The sequence below is a fragment of the Ochotona curzoniae genome, unplaced genomic scaffold, assembly GCF_017591425.1.
Source record: "Ochotona curzoniae isolate NIBS_2020 unplaced genomic scaffold, NIBS_Ocur_1.0 contig_2699, whole genome shotgun sequence".
NCBI classification, from domain to species: Eukaryota; Metazoa; Chordata; class Mammalia; order Lagomorpha; family Ochotonidae; genus Ochotona; species Ochotona curzoniae.
Genome location: NW_024465561.1, coordinates 6,992,226 through 7,010,288, shown reverse-complemented (window position 1 = coordinate 7,010,288; position 18,063 = coordinate 6,992,226). Strand labels below are relative to the sequence as shown.

At 48.0% G+C, this 18,063-nt stretch overlaps 3 protein-coding genes across 3 annotated transcripts in view; 1 reads left to right on the top strand and 2 right to left on the bottom strand.

The window, feature by feature from the left end:
• The window catches only part of CEP89 (centrosomal protein 89), a 65,834-nt gene extending 53,651 nt beyond the window's left edge, over positions 1-12,183 (bottom strand). Inside the window, exons 1-4 of the mRNA XM_040976557.1 lie at positions 12,012-12,183; positions 8,961-9,067; positions 2,920-3,078; positions 1,287-1,467 (exon numbers count right to left, since the gene is read on the bottom strand). Of these exons, the coding sequence (XP_040832491.1) occupies positions 1,287-1,467; positions 2,920-3,078; positions 8,961-9,067; positions 12,012-12,050 (486 nt within the window). The 5' untranslated portion in view covers positions 12,051-12,183. The remainder of the gene's footprint in view (positions 1-1,286; positions 1,468-2,919; positions 3,079-8,960; positions 9,068-12,011) is intronic.
• A 268-nt stretch (positions 12,184-12,451) lies between these two features.
• Positions 12,452-15,386, top strand: FAAP24 (FA core complex associated protein 24). The gene is made up of 4 exons (XM_040976673.1): positions 12,452-12,818; positions 12,909-13,048; positions 13,234-13,386; positions 14,840-15,386. Exons 1-4 carry the CDS (start codon positions 12,638-12,640, stop codon positions 15,086-15,088), a joined length of 723 nt encoding a protein of 240 aa, XP_040832607.1. The 5' UTR covers positions 12,452-12,637; the 3' UTR covers positions 15,089-15,386.
• A 916-nt stretch (positions 15,387-16,302) lies between these two features.
• Positions 16,303-18,063, bottom strand: part of RHPN2 (rhophilin Rho GTPase binding protein 2) — a 47,736-nt gene continuing 45,975 nt past the window's right edge. The window contains exon 15 of the mRNA XM_040976672.1: positions 16,303-17,437. Coding sequence (XP_040832606.1) covers positions 17,177-17,437 — 261 coding nt within the window. The 3' untranslated portion in view covers positions 16,303-17,176. The remainder of the gene's footprint in view (positions 17,438-18,063) is intronic.

Below are 18,063 nucleotides of genomic sequence, written 5' to 3'. Positions count from 1 at the left end.
GAAGACTCAGAAAAATCTTCTGACTCGTGGCTTCACATGGATTCAGTTCTGGCTGTTGCAGCCACTTGGGGAGTGACCCAATGGAAGGAAGGTCATTCTGCCTCTCCTCCTGTCTCTGCAGCTCTGCCTTTCTAACACAAATAAATCAATCTTTAAAAAAGAAAAAGAGGGTCGAAATTGTTCAGTTGGAGGATTGGGCAAAGAGTGATGAACATGCCTTCTCTGGTGGAGTGATACGGGATGCTGAGGGCTTGTCCTTTTAGCTCCAGGGTAGATACAGGCGGCACCGGGCTTGTTACGCTGTCAGCATCATGGGGCCAGTCTCCACAGCAGAGCTCCCCGGGTGTTCACTGAGGGGTCTCTGCAACAGTGATGACGGGAAGTCTAGGGAGCACCTGACTTTCCCTGTCTTCACAGTTTGCATTCTGTACGGTACAGTAATGCAGTCTAACATCCCAGGTCACCTTCCTGCAGGAAGAGCTTTGTGGTCTTCTACCTTCTGAGTGGAATGTTACAGAAGATATTTTAAATGACTGAGATAGACCTATGATTTTATTATTTTTGCTTTAGAAAAATATCCCTTAAAATTAAAGAACTCTGTAACAGCAAAAAAAAAAAAAAAAAAAAGGAAGAAGAAAGAAAAAGAGGGACAAGCAAGCAAAGGAGAGAGCTACGGAAATCAAACAAGGAGATCCAACAAAGGGACACAGAACAAGAAATACAACTACTTGAAGATAAAATAGGGAGAGAAATTTCCTCACAATAAAAATTGGAGATCAAGATCTATGTTTACAGAATTAAATTCTAAGCAAACTTCAGGGAGGAGGAGAAAAAGACAGAAAAAAAAAAAAGATTAGTAAATACCAGAATTAATTCTGGTGAAGTTAGCGAATGCCAAAGGATGCACAACCAAACCCAGCTAAGTGGGAAGTACAAAATCAAGCCATGGGGCGAGTATGGTGGCGTAGCAAGCTAATCTACCTACAGCACCAGCTCTGCCTGCAGAAAATAGCCACACTGCCCCATCTGGATTGGTGTGATGGAAGCCTAATAAGAACGTGAAGCCGTTTCATCTTTGTCTTTGAGGAAAAAAAAGGAAAGAAGTTTAAATTTTAGCACAGCTCGGTTAAAATGACATGGAATAGTCTGAAAAAAAAAAAAATCAGTGCAGGAGCAAAACCCATCAAACACAGACTAGAGAGACAAGATCCCTGTGGGTTCATGCCACATGATCCACACTAAGTTACCATCGGGGTGTGCCAAGAGGAGCTGGCAGGGGCAGTCACCTGACTCCTGTGTGGCACGGCGTACTCCACTTCATGGTAACCGTCTTCTTCTCTCTGGGTACCACTGCGTTCTGCCTCCTTGGAGCTGGAAGACGGCTCTGTTTCATCATCCTCTGCCTCCCCGTAGCCCAGCATCTCAAAGGACGGAAAGGAAGCTCTCCTCTCACTCCGCCAACTTTGTCTGTTAGGACACCGAAGAATAAAACAAAACAAGCCATGCAAAGCTTGACATCAGCGCGCGCGCACACACACACACACACACACACAAGGTCCCTATGGCCCAGCCCTCCACAGCAAAGTTCTGTGTTACCACAAAGATAGCAGCAGAAAGACGGCATCGCCCCCACCATCAGCGCTCTGTGGACACTAAGCATTGCTTCCTAGGCTTTCCTCTTTGTCTTTACGGTTACTGTATTGTCTTAATCAATGATTTACAGAACAAAAATCAAGGGGCTGTCATTGGCGAAACAAGTTAAGTCACCACTGGGCAAGGCTGGCATCCCACAATGGGGCACTGGTTCGATTCCTGGCTGCCCTGCTTACGATTACATTCCCTGCTAAGAAACCCTGGAAAGCAGCCAAGGATGGCCCAAGTAGCTTGCAACCCTGTCATCCAGGTGTTCCTGAATCCTGGCTCAGGACTGACTTCAGCCTGGGTGTTGTGGCCCTTTGGGGAGGATCGATCAACCACTGGATAGACGATGTCCCTCCCTTACTGAAAGGCCGCCTTTCAAATAGTACATGTTTTAAAGGGAAAGAAACAAAAACAAAAATGGAGCCAGTATGGTGGCATACAGGCTAATCCTCTGTTTGCAGTGCCAGCATTGCCTGTGGGCACCAGTTCTAGAACCGGCTGCTCTACTTCCAACCCAGATCCCTCCTCGGAAAGCGGAGGACAGCCCAGGTCCTTGGGCGCCTGCTCCCAAGTGGGAGACCCGGAGGAAGCTCCTGGTTCCTGGTTTTGGATGAGCTCAACTCTGGTTGTGGTGGCGATCTGGAGAAGGAACCAGTGGATGGATGGTCTCTGTCTCTCCTTCTCAATAAGCAAGTCTGCCTTTCCAATAACGAGAAGTAAATCTTTTTTCAGCATATGTGCTGCCGAAGTGAGCACAAAGATAAACACATCTTAAAATAATAATAAAAAAAAAGGAATCCCCTCCAATTTTCAGTGTTATAAATACTCCTGTTAATGAAGGGCTGTACGGGTGCTTTAGGGGGCCCGAATGTGGCATAGTAGGTAAAGCCACCAGCTGTGATACCAACATCTCGGATGGGCACAGTGTGTCCCAAACGTCCCACTTCAGCTTTCTACCTATGGTCTAGGAGAGCAGAACATGGACTAAGTGCTTGGGGCCCTGCCACCCACACAGGAGACCTGGATGAAGCTCCTAGACCAGGCTTCCGCCTGCCATGGAAAGGATCGGTGCTTTTAACACGAGTCATAACTGGGGGTAAAAAAAAAGTGGCTATAGAGAAAACTCTGACCCAAGAGTCATGACAATTACCATCCCTGGGCAGTGCGCCCTTGACAGCTGCTGGGGAAAACCTGAGCCCTCGTCTCACACACACACACACACACACACACAGAGGCCATGCTGGGCTGCGTCTTCTCCCCTCGAGGTCTCATTCCTACCGAAGTCTCTGGTCAGAGAGGGTGGCGTAGGGCTCGATGTAGCTGTCCTTTTCGGCACAGACCGTGTTGCTGTCACCCCGGGATCTCTGGCGAGGCTGAGGAATGGCGACTGTCTGTCCGGTCAATGTTGTGGCCAGGATGGCTGCAGCCAGAGCAGACCTGCGGACGGAAACAGCCCGTGGAGACACCAGCCAAGCAGGAAATGACGCAGGGGAAGGCTTCAGCCCCGTAATTGCTCGAGGGGTGCCTTCTGTCCTCTAGGGTTTACTACCACCTCCCAACTCAGTACCCACAGTCTGGGCGCCACCAGACAACTCCTGTACTCACATCAATTCTATCAAGATATATTCCTGTCATCCCTCTTTTCGTAGAACTTGGCAAGATTTCTTACCTGATAGGGGAGGAACCAGGTCTCTATTTTAGGTCATCAGACCCCAATGTACTATATCAAAATGAAAGGTCAGCACGGGGGGGTGGGGGGGAGAGATTTAAAAAGGCATTTTTAAAACACCTGAAATTTTTCTAAAACCAAAAAAAAAAAAAGATTAAGCTGCCCCCTGTGGGGCCAGTATCCCATATTGAACACTGGTTCAAATCCCAGGTGCTCCATTTCCAGTCTAGTCCCCTGTTAATATGTCTGGGGAAGCAGTAGAGGCTGCCTCAAGTGCTTAAGTCCCTGCATCCCTGTGGGAGACCTGGAAGAAGCTCTGGCTCCTGGCTCAGCCGAACCCCGTCCTAGCCACTGTAGCCATCTGGGGAGTGAACCAGCAGCTAAGAGATCCTGCTCGTTCATCTCATTCTCTCTTTTCTTTTTTTTTTTTTCTTTAAAGATTTATTTATTTTTATTGCAAAGTCAGATATACAGAGAGGAGGAGAGACAGAGAGGAAGATCTTCCATCCGCTGACTCACCCCCCAAGTGACCGCAATGGCCGATGCTATGCCGATCCGAAGCCGGGGACCAGGAACTTCTTCCGGGTTTCCCATGCTGGTGCAGGGTCCCAAGGCTTTGGGCCGTCCTCGACTGCTTTCCCAGACCACAAGCAGGGAGCTGGATGGGAAGTGGAGCTGCCGGGATTAGAACCAGCGCCCATATGGGATCCCAGCGTGTTCAAGGTGAGGACTTCAGCCGCTAGGCTACGCCGCCAGGCCCTAACTCTTTCTTTTAAACAAATAAAATAACTGTCAAAAAAAAAAAAAAAGGTAAGACAAAGCAAGAGATCAACTCTCTTGTCTAAAAAGAAAAAACACAAGGGCCTGGAGCAGTAGTCTTTCCCTCCCTCCTCAGCATCTAAGTCACTCCATTCCCTCATGTTCAAGAAACTTCTTAGTGGGACCTACATCCTCACCTTAGTGGCTAAAGTCTGCGCCTTACACATACCAGGATCCCATATGGGCACTGGTTCTAATCCCTGCAGCCCTGCTTCCCATCCAGCTCCCTGCTTGTGCCTTGGAAAAGCAGACGAGGACGGCCCAAAGTCTTGGGACCCTGCACCTGCTTGGGAGACCTGGAGGAGGCTCCTGGCTTCAGATCAGCACAACTCCGGCCGTTGCGGCCACTTGGGGAGCGAATCAATGGATGGAAGATCTTCCTCTCTGTATATCTGCCTTTCTGTCTAATTAAAACACACGCGCGCGCACACACACACACACACACACACACACACACACAAATATAATCAAGCACTCTAACTGCCTGGGAGAATTTCCAAGTCAGAGCATAAAGCGGGGACTGAAGCGGAGCCAGGAGGGCTCTCTGTGATGCAGAGACAGAACAGAGCCGGGGGACACCAAGGCAGACAGGATACGCAGGAAGCAGTCCCGGAAAGAGGGGATCGGTGCTAGAACCTGGGAGAGCCACAGCAGGCTCCCGTGGCTTTTCAGCAGAACAATCCTTAATGCATGCATCTGAGGAAAAGATCCGAGTTCGGAGGAAAAAACATCCAAAAGGAGTCGAGGGAACAGGTGCTTACATGGGGCTGGACAGGGTCTGTTGCCGTCGGACAGAGCTGTTAGGAGCTGTCATTCACAGCACGGTGCTCAGCAGGGCGCAGCCTCAGCTCTGCGGAACAGTTAGCCTGAGCTGAGCACTGCTTTGGGGTTCCAGAGGAACCGATCCTAAGGGCAACACTTGGATGATCAAGAGCTTTCCAGGTTATTTTAACTACATCCCAGAACAAAGTTCAAGAAGATTACAAAACAAAACGAAACAAAACTTCCAGCCCTTAGCAAGGTGAAACGCATAACATGTTACATCCAATGAAAGATAACCAAGGCGAGGGGCCTGGAAAACATGACCCACAGGAATCTAGAACTCTTGAGCCTGAGGGTTCTTGAAGTCATTACGGATGGCTCAGATGGACACATGTCCAGATCTACACCTGAGAATATTTTCATGAACTTAGGGAGAAGGGAAGTATCGAGTGTTTCCACTGAGCCTATACTAGCTTCAGAGTAAAGAGGTGGGACCATGAGCAGGGCAGTTCCTGGGGCTTCTGGGTTGGTTGGGGTTAACAGTTAACATCACCCCCCCACACACACACGCACCCCCACACCCACACCCACAGAATGCCCAAAGTGCCAGTGAAGATATGAAATTACTGTAATTCATACTGCTGGTGCAAACATAAATACATCAGCAACTCTGGGATACAGTTCATCAATTCCTTAATAAATGATGTAATGTATTACTCCAAATATTTCATTCTCAGACATTTACCAAAGACAAACAGAAGCATACATTCAAAGATTTGTGTGTGCATGTTCATGAAAATTAACCAAAAGTTAAATGCAATCCAAACATTTATCAAAAAGAGAATGGATATGTAAATTACAGCATATCATATAAAGGAATATTATTAAGCAATAAAACGGATGAGGTATGGACTTTCACAATATGGATTATGTTGAGTGAAAAAAATCTGCAATAATCTTTATTGAAAGATTTATTTATTTGAAAGAGCGACAGGGAGAAGGGATGTGGAGGGAGAGGAGGGAGATGGAAAGAGGGAAAGAGTGGATCTTTCAACTGCTTTCATCTTTCATCTTAAATGGCTGCAACAGCCAGGCCAAAACCAGTATCCAGAAATTCCGTCCAGGCCTCTCCATGGCTGCCAAGGGCCCAGGGACTGTAGCTACGTCATTCACTGTCTTTCCAGGCACGCAATCATAAAGCTGGATCAAAACACAACAGCTGGGTCTTGAACCAGCACTCCAACATGGGATGCTGGTGTTACAAGGGGTGATTTAACCAGCTGCACCACAATACAGGCTGCAGAATTAATTATTTCAATTCCATGCATATAATATTCTAGGGTCCAGCGAGGTAGCCTAGTGCCTAAAGCAGATCCCCTGCACACATCTAGGATCCCATATGGGTACCAGTTTTAATCCCAGCAGCCATGCTTCCCATCCAGCTCCCAGCCTGTGGCCTGGGAAAGCAGTCAAGAAAGGCCCAAAGCCTTGGGACCCTGCACCCATGTGGGAGACCTGGAAGAGGTTCTGGGCTCCTGGCTTGGCATTGGCGCAGTTCTGGCCATTGTGGCTAATTGGGGAGTGAATCAGCATAGAGAACAGCTTCCTCTCTGTATATCTCACTTTCCAATAAAAATCAAATAAATCTTTTTTTAAGATTTATTTATTTAAAAAAAAAAAAGATTTATTTATTTTATTGCAAAGTCAGATATACAGAGAGGAGGAGAGACAAAGAGGAAGATCTTCCATCGGATGATTCACTCCCCAAGTGAACACAACAGCCGGTGCTGTGCCGATCCAAAGCTAGGAGCCAGGAACTTCTTCCGGGTCTCCAATGCTGGTGCAGAATCCCAAGACTTTGGGCCATCTTCAACTGCTTTCCCAGGCCACAAGCAGGGAGCTGGATGGGAAGCAGGGCTGCCAGGATTAGAACCGGCATCCATATGGGATCCCAGTGTGTTCAATGCAGGGACTTTAGCCACTAGGCTGCTGTGCCAGGCTCCAAATAAATCTTTAAAAAATAATAATAAAATAAAATTCTAAAAAATACAAACTGGTGTATAAGGACAGAAAACAAGGGAATATGAGATGACAGAGAAGTGGAATAGAGAAACTGCAAAAAAAAAAAAAAGGCACAAGAAATCTCTTGGGAGTGATGGACACACCTACAATCTTGAACGTGAGCATGCTTTCACAGGTATAAACCTCTGTCAAAATGTACCAAATTAAGCTTTTTAAACACACACTGTATTATGCATATTCTACCTCACCAAAACTACTTTTAGATAACTAACACCTAAAGCACAAACTGCTTAATAACATATGGTAGAGTTCCAATATGCAAAGTTAAAATCTAAGACAACAGTAGAAGCCAGTGTAGGAAGGCAGTGGGTGAAGCCACTGCGTATAAAATCAGCATCTCAGACTGGAGCACCAGTCTGAGTCCCAGTTGCTCTGCTCCCAAACCTGCCCCCTGGTAAAGCGCCTAGGAGAGTGGTGGAACATGAAGCATGCGGGAGACCGGGAAGGCGTTCCTCGCCCCCGGCTTGAGCCTGGCTCAGAACTGGCTGTTGCAGCCAACGGGCAAATGAACCAGTGAACAGAAAATCCATCACTCTCTATCTCCTTCTCTCCATTATTCTGCCTTTCAAACAAATAAGTAAATAAATCTAGAAACACAAAAAGTTGCTCACACAAACACTGAATTGCTGGAGAGAATGACATCCATGTCACAGCAAGGCCACTGGTCCAGCCAGCCTTGACACTGTGCAGCGGCAACCAACGCTTGAGAGGACTTCTCTCATGGGTCCCAAAAAACACAATGTTCTGTTTAAAAAAAAAAAACACTTTCCAGAGTCCTTCACACAAAATAAACATTCCTAAACAGCTATTCGTTACCAAGGTTGCAGGGAAGCAAAAGACCAACACTAAAATATCTCAGAGTGTTTGTTATCCGAAGGCGGACAAGATTCCAGCACCAAACCACACTGACAAGGAGATAATACCCTTGGCTGAAGTTAGTTCTCATTCACTGTGAAGTGTCCATGTTTATTTATTTCACAAGCAGAGAGAGAATTCCCAAATGCTAGTTCACTCCCTAAAAGTCAGCAACTTTTGTGGGGACCAGGTAGTGTAATCTAGATGTCCCCCAACGGGGGCAGCAGGAAGCTGTTACTGAGCCATCACCACTGCCTTCCGAGGTCCACACTGGCAGGAAGCTGGAGTCAAGAGCCAGAGCTGGGAATTAAACCCAGCGACTTCAACACGGGATGTGCAGAGTCTTAACCCATAGGCCAAATGTCTGCCGCTCTCTTAATATTTACTAAATTTTAAAAAGCCTGAAATTGTGTGTCTGAAATCTTGGTGGACACAGCAGGCTTCTCAGGTACATCCAGGAATGTGAGGTGTGATGGGAGCGCAAGAGGAAGGGGAATCATGGGTGTAGCAGTGAACGAACAGGCTTGAGCCTAGCACGATGGCTCAATGAATGGCTAAGTTGTCACATTGCATCCACCAGGATCCCATGTGGGCACTGGTTCATACCCCAGCTCCTTGTTTGTGGCCTGGGAAAGTAACTGAAAATGACCCAAGTCCTTGGGACCCTGCACCCGCACAGGAGAGCTGGAAGAAGCTCTGGGCTCCTGACTCTGCATTGGCTCAGCTCCGGCTACTGTGGTCATTTGGGGAGTGAACCCTCTGTCCTCATCTCTAACTCATCTCTAACTCTGATCTACTTTTTCGATAAAAAGAAATCAAATAAAAAGAAAAAGACACGGTCATACGTAAAGAAAATGATGCACAGAAACCCAAAATTCACTTTGAACTATTATTAACCCGAACATTTGGGCTTGACTGACTCACATTCTGAAAAATACGAATTGCATTCACTTATACAACATGTCCACATCATACGAATGGAGGCATACATCACAGGCCCATGCTTCAGAATCCAAAGCATGGGATTCTAACTGTCCTAACTGGCCACTGGCTGGCTGGAACCCTTCTCCGGATCTAGGACCTGGCGGCTGGGCACAGGGCCGGCCCTCAGAGCAGCTCCACTGGGACTCACCTTGGTCTCTCCGGAGACACATTGGGACTGCGGGGAGGAGGTGTGCGGGGCACAGCCGGCTTTGGGGCGATGCTAGCTGCAGGGAGAAGGCCATGGACGATGTGTTTCTGAAAAATGAAATCCAGCAAAGGTCACTGGGACGGAAAGGAATCACCTGGACCCTCTCAGCACTACCCCTCCCCCAGGGCTTGGCCAGAGACACCGGAACAGACCACCAGGGATCCAGGGATCCAGTTCCCATCAGGAGACCCACTCTTCCCTCACAGCCTCAATCCCCACCTGGCCAAACAAGTGTAGAGCCCTGGCAGGTGGGCAGCACCTTAGCTACCCTACCCACAGTGGGGCTCCTCTTGGCACTCCATGCCTAGAACAGCTTCCCTGAGCACTGCCAGGGAGTCGCACTCTAGCCGGTCCACCCATCCCACAGCTCTGTCCCCAGTGATGTCTCTCCTGTTATACCTCCCTCTTCAGGACAGGGAAACTTTCTGAAAAGCAGGCGACTTTTTTACACTACCAGCCCTCAAACTCTACCCCTGGGCACCTTCACCCATGCCCAGCAGATTTAATCAGACTTCTCCCAAACATAGATCAACAAAAACCAGCTCCTATAAATAACGGATGTCAGAGCACGCTGCCTCGGGTAACTGGTGGGACGGAGGGCCACAGAAGTGTTGGAGGCTTAACGTAATCTTCATTTTTTGGCAGAATGCCTTGAGAGCTTGTTCCCCTCCTGGGGGTGGGTACAGTGGGAAATCACCTGAACAGAGCCCAGGATTGCAGGAAGTGCCAAAGGAGAGGTCAAAACAAAAGCCAAAGTGGACTTCCAACATTCTGCTTGGAGGAAACGCTAGAGGTATTTAGATGGGGGCCTTCAAAGACACTCTCCTGTTTGGACACATGATGGAAGGGGAACTAACAAGCACAAAAGAATGGAACCAGACATGGGCGGTGGTGCCCATGGAAACTACGAGTCCTCCAGTTGGCTGGAGTACAGACATACCTGGGATGGGCGGATAGAACCGTGGGCTGAGGAGCATTCTATTATAGAAAGGCTTTGATTCAGAGAGAGCAGCACCACTCCTCTGATGACAGGTAAGCAGTCAGCACGGCATGGAAGGCCTCAGCTAGCCAGTCCCTACCAATGGATCCAGATTGATCTCTTGCTACCTGCTCTTTCTTCCTACACATACCTCCATGCTTTAGCATTCAGAGCTGCCTACCACTTCCCAACCTTCAGGTCCTCTCCACCTGCAGTTCTCTTGCACACTCTCGAAGCACCAGATCTTCAACGATTACAGACAGAACTAGTTTACAATGGTTCAACTCACAATTTTCCTTTCAGTGTAGCTTTGAAGTAAAATGATTAATTTGGCCATCACTGCCATCTCCCAGGGTTTATGTTAGCATCAGGTTGGTGCCTTCAATTCATGCGTTCCGCTGTGGGACCTGGGCATCTTAACCACTAGAAGTTTCTGCCCTGTGTTTTCTCAACTAAATAGTGGTGTAAAGGCAACCCACATGCAGTAGAAGCAGTACTTCAAATCCTGAGTTTTCATCTTTTTCCAGGTTAACAAATGTTGTGAGATCATTGCTGCAGGTCTTGGGCAGCAGCCACAAACCACAGTTCCCAGCCACATGGTCATGAGGATGCCCAAGGATGCTCTACTGTGTGCTATGTTGCCAAGCTGCAGTGTTCAACAGGTTAGATGTAATGAGGCATTATTAGCTGATGATACTGCCAATTGGTGGCCTATAATCTGACAGTTAAAGAGCATCTGTATTCATGGGCTGTCAGTTAGTGTGCGTATCCATGCAAAGCAGAAGAACGCAGCATTACAGCGCAGGCACTAGGCCATGGGGTTACGTCGTACCTGAGGTGCCAGAATGCTCAAGTCCTGGCTATTTCATTTCCCATCCAGCTCCCCGATAATGTGCCTGGGAAAGCAGTGGCGGACAGCCCAAGTCCTTGGATCCCTGCACGCACATGAGAGAACCAGAAGAAACTCCTGGCTTTGGACCGGATCAGCTCTGGCCATTATGCCCATTTGGGGAGTGAACTGCTGGACAGAAAATTTCTCTCTGCCCCTCCCCAGTCCTGCCTGTAACTCTACCTTTCAAACAAATAAATCTTAGAAAATAAGAATGCAGCATCATGTTTATTGCTCTGAATAAGAACCCAATAAATGTACTGGCTTCCATCAGCAAAATTCTAGTGCAAAAACAGGTTTCAGCTATGTTTTCACTGGTTCTCTATATCCACCTGCCTCCAATGATGCCCACTGTAAAAACGAAGCACCTGCTCTCTGGCCTGGCTTAAAAATGCAGTTCAGAACTGTCTTTAACACAGTGGTGACTCTGTATTTGCAGAGCGATGACAATGATGACCAGATCGGGGGGGACTTCAGACATGCAAAGTAGAGATGTAAGGAGCTGATGGTTGGTTAAAGCTGGGCAGGATCAGTGGGTAGTAGAAGAGAGAAGGGAGGGGGTGTTTCACGGGATTATTGGAGTCAGGGCCCGCACAGAGCAGGAAAGCACAGGGGGTCAGAGATGAGACGGGGTGCATAAATTCTGCAGTACGCATTAGCCACGAAGACAGAAGGAACAGAACAGGTGGCTGGGGAGCCCGTGCGCGGTGGAGGTGGCACCGGTGACACTGAGTGTTGATGCACACACTCACAGCTGCATTTTGGTGCTGCGTGAAGAGCGGAAGATCAGAATGAGAGCAGAGGAACCAGTGAGGTGCGCTAAGCAGTAAGGGGCTGCCGGCGCAGGTGGGGCGGGCCCGTGCATCTGAACTGGGAGGTGTTGCTAGAGGAGTGAACGTGGCGTGGCGGAGGAACCACGCACTGCTCTCCCACCGGGAGATGCAACAGTGCGAGCGGGCGAGAACTCCCCGGCACCGGAACGAACAGACACGAAAACCCAGGGCATCCCGAACCGAAAACTTTCCGAACCGCCGCCTTGCCTCAGTCACGAGCCAAGTCCCACCTAGTCCTATCCAGCCCCCTCACGCCTCAGCGCCCGGCACCACGAGCGAGGTTTACTCACGAACTGATCCTTGTGGCCCCTCCGAAATCCCAGGAGCATCCTTGCTGCCGAGGGGGAGATCAGCTAGCTCCTGGTTGAACCTACAAGCAGATTTCTCCACAGCCCGGACCGCTCCCTCTGGCCAAGTTCCAGACGCTCTTTCTTGGCAGCGGACCTCGCAAAAACCTCTACGGCCAATGGCTCTCTTTCCTCCTGAACCAATCAGCTCCAGGATTACTTCCACACCCCGTCACCCGTGGCAACCGGCGAGTTCTTCCATTCAAATTCCACCAGTGTGGAAGCGGAGGCTGAGCTGTCGGGCCTCTCATTGGCCAGTTCGGGTGTCCCTCTCTGACAGCACAGCCTATCCCACGCTGGTGAGGGTGGAGAGCGGGCGGGAGCGGGCGAGGGCGGCTGACGTATCCCGGAAGTGACGCCTCCTCGGGTAGTCAGGGAGCCCCCAGGCTGCAGCTGAGGAGGATGCTATGGCGGCTCCCACCCGGTTTCGGACAGGCATGAAGAGCAGAGGCGCGGGCCAAGCAAGTGACAGAAGGGAGACACGCGGACAGCGGGACGGGGATTCGTTGGTCCTTACACTTGGGCCGATTGTTCAAGCGTGGAGGGGACACTGAACATTCGGGCTTTTAATGGCACGCGGGGCTGCGAAAGGCAAGCCAAGCTCCAGTGCCGTCTGCGTTGCCCTCCTCAGATCGAGACCACCGATGCAAGGGAACGCCCCCGAAGGTGCGGGTGCTGTGCACGTGCCTTTTGGATATGTCGTAGCCAGTGAGAAATGGCGGGGGTCGCAGCTGGCGCAGGAGATACAAGGTGAGCCCCCGCCCCTCTCCGTCCCCACACCGAAGCGTACTGCTGGCACCTTTCACGTCCAAACTTATTTTCTGTCCTGTGTGTTTTAAGGGAAAATTAAGCTCGTGTTTGAGGATGGCGTGGCGCCGGTAGATTTTTACCTCTCTAACAGAGCTGGCATCCTTTATATCACCGAAGCTGATTTGGTGGCAGGAAACAGCTACAGAAAGAGGCTTGTTCGGGTTAGAAACGTAAGTAGGGGACGAAAGAACTGGAACAATCCCTTGTATCCCACACCTCCTCCCCTTGGAATGACAGGAAACCCCTGGCCAATCCCAAACCATAACTTTCCCCACCTTGAAGGGATTTTGTTATAAAGGGGTCCACTCTGGTTTTTTTGTTTTGTTTTGTTTTGTTTTGTTTTGTTTTTTTGCAGTCCAGTAACCTAAAAGGGATTGTGATAGTTGAGAAGACACCGATGAGTGAACAATACTTCCCGGCCGTACAGAAGTTCACGGTGCTGGACCTTGGGATGGTGTTGCTCCCGGTGGCCAGCCAGCTGGAAGCCTCCTGCCTCATTGTCCAGTTAGTAAGTACCGGTCCCTGCTCCTGGAGACCCAGCTCACCAGTATGCCAGCAGCAGTCCCTCCTCCCATTGCAACCCATCCATCCATGCCATCCACTGGGTTAGTGTCTATAAAACTATTTTGAGGAATTTTAGTTCTCTGGCTGGCTGAGCATGCCCCCACGTGAGGCAGTTGTATCACAAAGCCAACCAGTTGACAACCTGATTTAAACTCCCAGACATCTGCACCCATCGGATTACAGCAGTCAGTTACCATCCTGCTGGTGAAGCTGTCACCCGGCAACACCCCTCAGTCACCGTCCTGCTGCTAAACATGCCACCTGGCAGCTGCTTTGCCTCCTCCCCACACATCCTTCACTAAGCATCCATGAACAGGTTTCTCTCAGCGTTACTTTAACAACACACCAAGTTGTCCGTCTGATGCTCTGAGTTCTTCAGCTGCATTGTGTATTAGGATTTCCTTGGGAGCTTTAAAAAAACATAAATGAGTCTTATTTCTGATCAATTAAAACTCAGAAGAGGGGAAGAGTTAGGGCCAGCCCGGGCATTTGGTTTTTTTGTTGTTTGTTTTTTGTATGTTTTAAATTTCCCCCTCTGCTGTGCAGCTTGAGTTGGAAACAAATTGGAGATGCATGCAGCCCTGTGTGGTTCATGGTTCCTTCGCCACCTTACCTCTTGCTTCGCTGTTCCTAATGCCCTTCCATAAAATAGTGTTACCATTCTTGTTATGACCACTCACTGAAAGCAGTTTCTCCTTTGCTTGGCAAGTTCTGGCAGGTCCTATATAAAGCAGATCTAGTTCAGGTATTCTCATTTATCCTGCATTTCCAGAATGGCCCATAGGAGTGTTTGGATCCCTCAGGAGTAATTTAGAATAAAACATTCTAAAGACTTGGATTTTCAAAAATTTTTTTTTTTTAAGATTTATTTTTATTATTTTTTATTGGAAAGGCGGATATACAGAGAGGAGATACAGAGAGGAAGATCTTCCATCCGATGATTCACTCCCCAAGTGAGCCGCAACGGGTCGATGCTATGCCAATCCGAAGCCAGGAGCCTCTTCCGGGTCTCCCACGCGGGTGCAGGGTCCCAAAGCTTTGGGCCGTCCTCAACTGCCTTCCCAGGCCACAGGCAGGGAGCTGGAAGGGAAGCGGGGCTGCCGGGATTAGAACCGGCGCCCATATGGGATCCCGGGCGTGCAAGGCGAGGACTTAACCACTTGCGCCACCGCGCCGGGCCCCAAAAATTTTTTTTATCACCAGTCTTTGTGTTATTCTCTATAGTCTCATGGATCATCTTTCATTATTCTTGCTGATGACTGAAAACTTGGTATATAAGAACTTTTGTAGCCATTCAGCTCATTGAAATCTGCCTTAAGACACTTGGGTCAAACTGAAGCAAATATTAAGTGCCTCCAGAGGGCACTCATGTGCTTTTGCTTTAATTTCTGATTCAGGTTCAAGAGCAAGCCAAGGAGCCTAATAAGAACCCTTTCCTCAGAAAGAAACGGACTCTGCTGTCTGAGCCCTACCTCCTTCGAACTGTGCAACAGATCCCAGGAGTTGGAAAAGTTAAAGCTTCCCTGCTGCTCCAGAAGTTCCCCACTCTCCAACAGCTGGGTAATGCTTCCATCCCAGAACTGGAGCCGGTCGTTGGACAGGCAGTGGCACAGCAAATCCATGCCTTCTTCACACAGGCCAGGTGAAGAATGGCCATGTTTTCCCCTTCAGATCACAAGCTATAGCATTGCATGTGTGAGAGGAGTGGCAGGTGCCATGGCATTGCAGGTTAAGCCTCCATTTGGGAAGGCAACATCTTACATCAGAATTGTTTGTGTGCTGGTTGCTCCGTGCTGATGTGCCCGGGATGCATCAGAGGATGGCCCCAACTACTTGGATGCTTGCCACCCGTAAGGAAGACCCATATGGAGGTTCCTGTCTCTTGGCTTTAACACAGCCCTACCCAGCAAGATCTCTTTGTCTCTCTCTGAGGTTTTCAAAGAAATAAATTTAGCAGTTAAGACGAAAACAGAATGCCACCTTCGTAGTAAACCTGAGTGAGCCTGTGAACTGCCCTGCCTCTTGTTTGGGTTTAGACATGGGGCCCGGAGGTGGTACTGCCCTCCTTCTGCGAAGATGAAAAGGGCCTGGCTTTGCTGTGGGAGTTGCATGACTTTCATTCTCAGCAAAATGTCGAGCACAAGAGATTTCAGTGAGTGACTGTGAGCTGCATCGTCATGGAAAGGTCTTGGGGAACGTTCAGGTGGCAAGTGTGACCAGCTAAAGGCACTATGTACGGCCAGCCTCTTGTGCCAGACTGCTATCCTGGCTCAGGGCTGCTGCTGCCAATGTAAATAAACAAGGGTATCACAGCTCCTTCCTTCCCATTGCGCTGTTTGTTTTGAAGTAGCCATATGTTTTGTTTATCATCAATGGGTATGTGAACACAGAAGACTTGTGGTTCCCGTGTGAAGATGCAAAATTGATATGTCTGAAGAAACCAAGAATATGTTTTTATGAAATGCACATATGGCCCAACAACAGGAGGAAGCATTAGAAAATGACAGAGCCAGCTGCATCCACTGAGGGGCGCTGTGGGCTAGGCATCCACTGCTCCTTCAAAAATTTAACTCCAAAGCTCATTTGCTTTATAAAATGTTAGTGATTTTTTTTAAAGACACAAATACATTGTGTGCATCAAGGTAGAAGGGATTTGAAATGAGGAGACAAAGTGAAATAAAAGTCAAAAAGATAAGCTCAGATAAATCAATGTGTTTATTTACTCAGACTTAACCCAGGAGCTATGACCACATTTGCCCAAAGGCAGTTGTTTCCCTTAAAATATTGCACAACAGAAAATACTTAAACCCTTGTTAATTCTCAGGTTTAGATTTCAATGCTCGTTTTGTTTTGTTTTTCTTTACCCTATGTAACTTGCACTATGTCAACAGGGACTCAAAGAGTCACAGTATCATCCACCGTAAGCAAGAGAAAGCAGTGCGTAAAAATTTGATTTCTAAAGGTCAAAGAGAACTATAAACTTGAATCATTTACATCTTAGAAAAAGCAAAAGTACTTTTTATACCAAACTCTTAAAATATATAATTTAGTATTTTCTGCTTTAAACAAAAGAAATGTTTTGAGTATCAAACAGTATAGTAATCTACCTTGTAGACAGCATCTTCACCTAACACTGCCACTGTGTTAGCAACTCCTGAAGGACGTCAAACTGTAGGAGAAAACCTGTTCCAAAACTGAACCAGTCAAGACAAATTTGGCACTTGACTATCTGGTAAAAGCATTCATATTATGTAGAAGTAATCAGGTTAATGAAGTCCCTTTAAGAAGCAGCTGGTTGGAACAGCTCTTTGTAACACTAATTTAGGCTGTGGTTAGAGCCTTTTGGCCTACCTTCAGTCAGGGATCATCTGAATTCTAGGATTGGGAACAGCCGTTACCCAAACCTGGAAACTAAAACAGCACTAACATACGTAACTCCAATTTAACTAGCAGGGACTACAGTTACTACTGCAAACCGTTAAAAACAGCCTAATGTCAACATTATTCTATTTACAACATGTAATAAATAAACTGTGGCAATACAGTGATATTCCTCCGATAGGTTTGTTTTCCAGAAATTTCCAGAGGTTTCTTGTTGCCTTCCTTCATAAAAACACATCAAGTGCAAGCTGGCACAGAAAATGAGACTCTTGTTGATATTTTCCATCCTGGCACAGATGAGGGCCGAGTCAGCGCTTGGAAACACTTTGCGTCTGCCATTTGCTTTCCTCCCGTTAGTAGAGAAAGCTGTCGGAGCTGAGGAGGCTGAAGGGAGTGGGAAGCTTCTTCTTGATCTGAGGCCTGGCCACCCCAACGGACGGGAGGCACAGGGTACTGGCTGACTTCTGTCTGTTCTTGTTGGTGCCCCAACTCAAAAAGGAAAGCTTTTTTGAGATTTTCTTGCTTTTGTCAGTTTTATCATCGTCATCGATGGCTAAGCAGATCATGGAGTAAGTCTTCTGCATTCCCACGGAGTACGTGGCACACTTATTGTGCTGCGTGGAGAAAAGGAACAAAGAGGGTATTAGAGATGCACGCTGGGACTTCAGAAAGTTTACAAGAAATGGATTTCAAAGGTACATTTGTTTCAGTGCAAAAAAAAGTTGAAATCCCGTAAGAGACAGGCCTTAAGAACTGTCGTGAAGGATGCTTCTCAGGAGAAAACTATGCATGCCTCAAGCCATTTCTGCAGGAAAATAAAACTTTTAATTCCAGTTTCCATGAACATTTCAAAGTATGTTTCCACACAGTAATGAAACACAGTGAACAGTACCTTGGTTTCCAGGCCCTTCCTCTGACCTAAGGGCTGTGTTTCTAAAGTAATGCGCATATACAAGAATGTAAGTACACTTGACTGTTGTTCTTCATTTTTTATTCCTAAAATTTATTTAAAGGGGGCCCGGTACGGTAGCCCTAGTGGCTAAAGTCCTCACCTTGCATGGACCACGATCCTATCTAGCTGCCAATTTGTGTACCAGCAGCCCCACTTCCAATTCAATTCCCTGTTTGTGGCCTGGGAAAGTATCAGAGGATGGCCCAAAGCTTTGGGACCCTGCACCCGCATAGGAGATCTGAAGTGGCTCCTGGCTCCTGGCTTTGGATCGGCAGAGCTCCGGCTGTT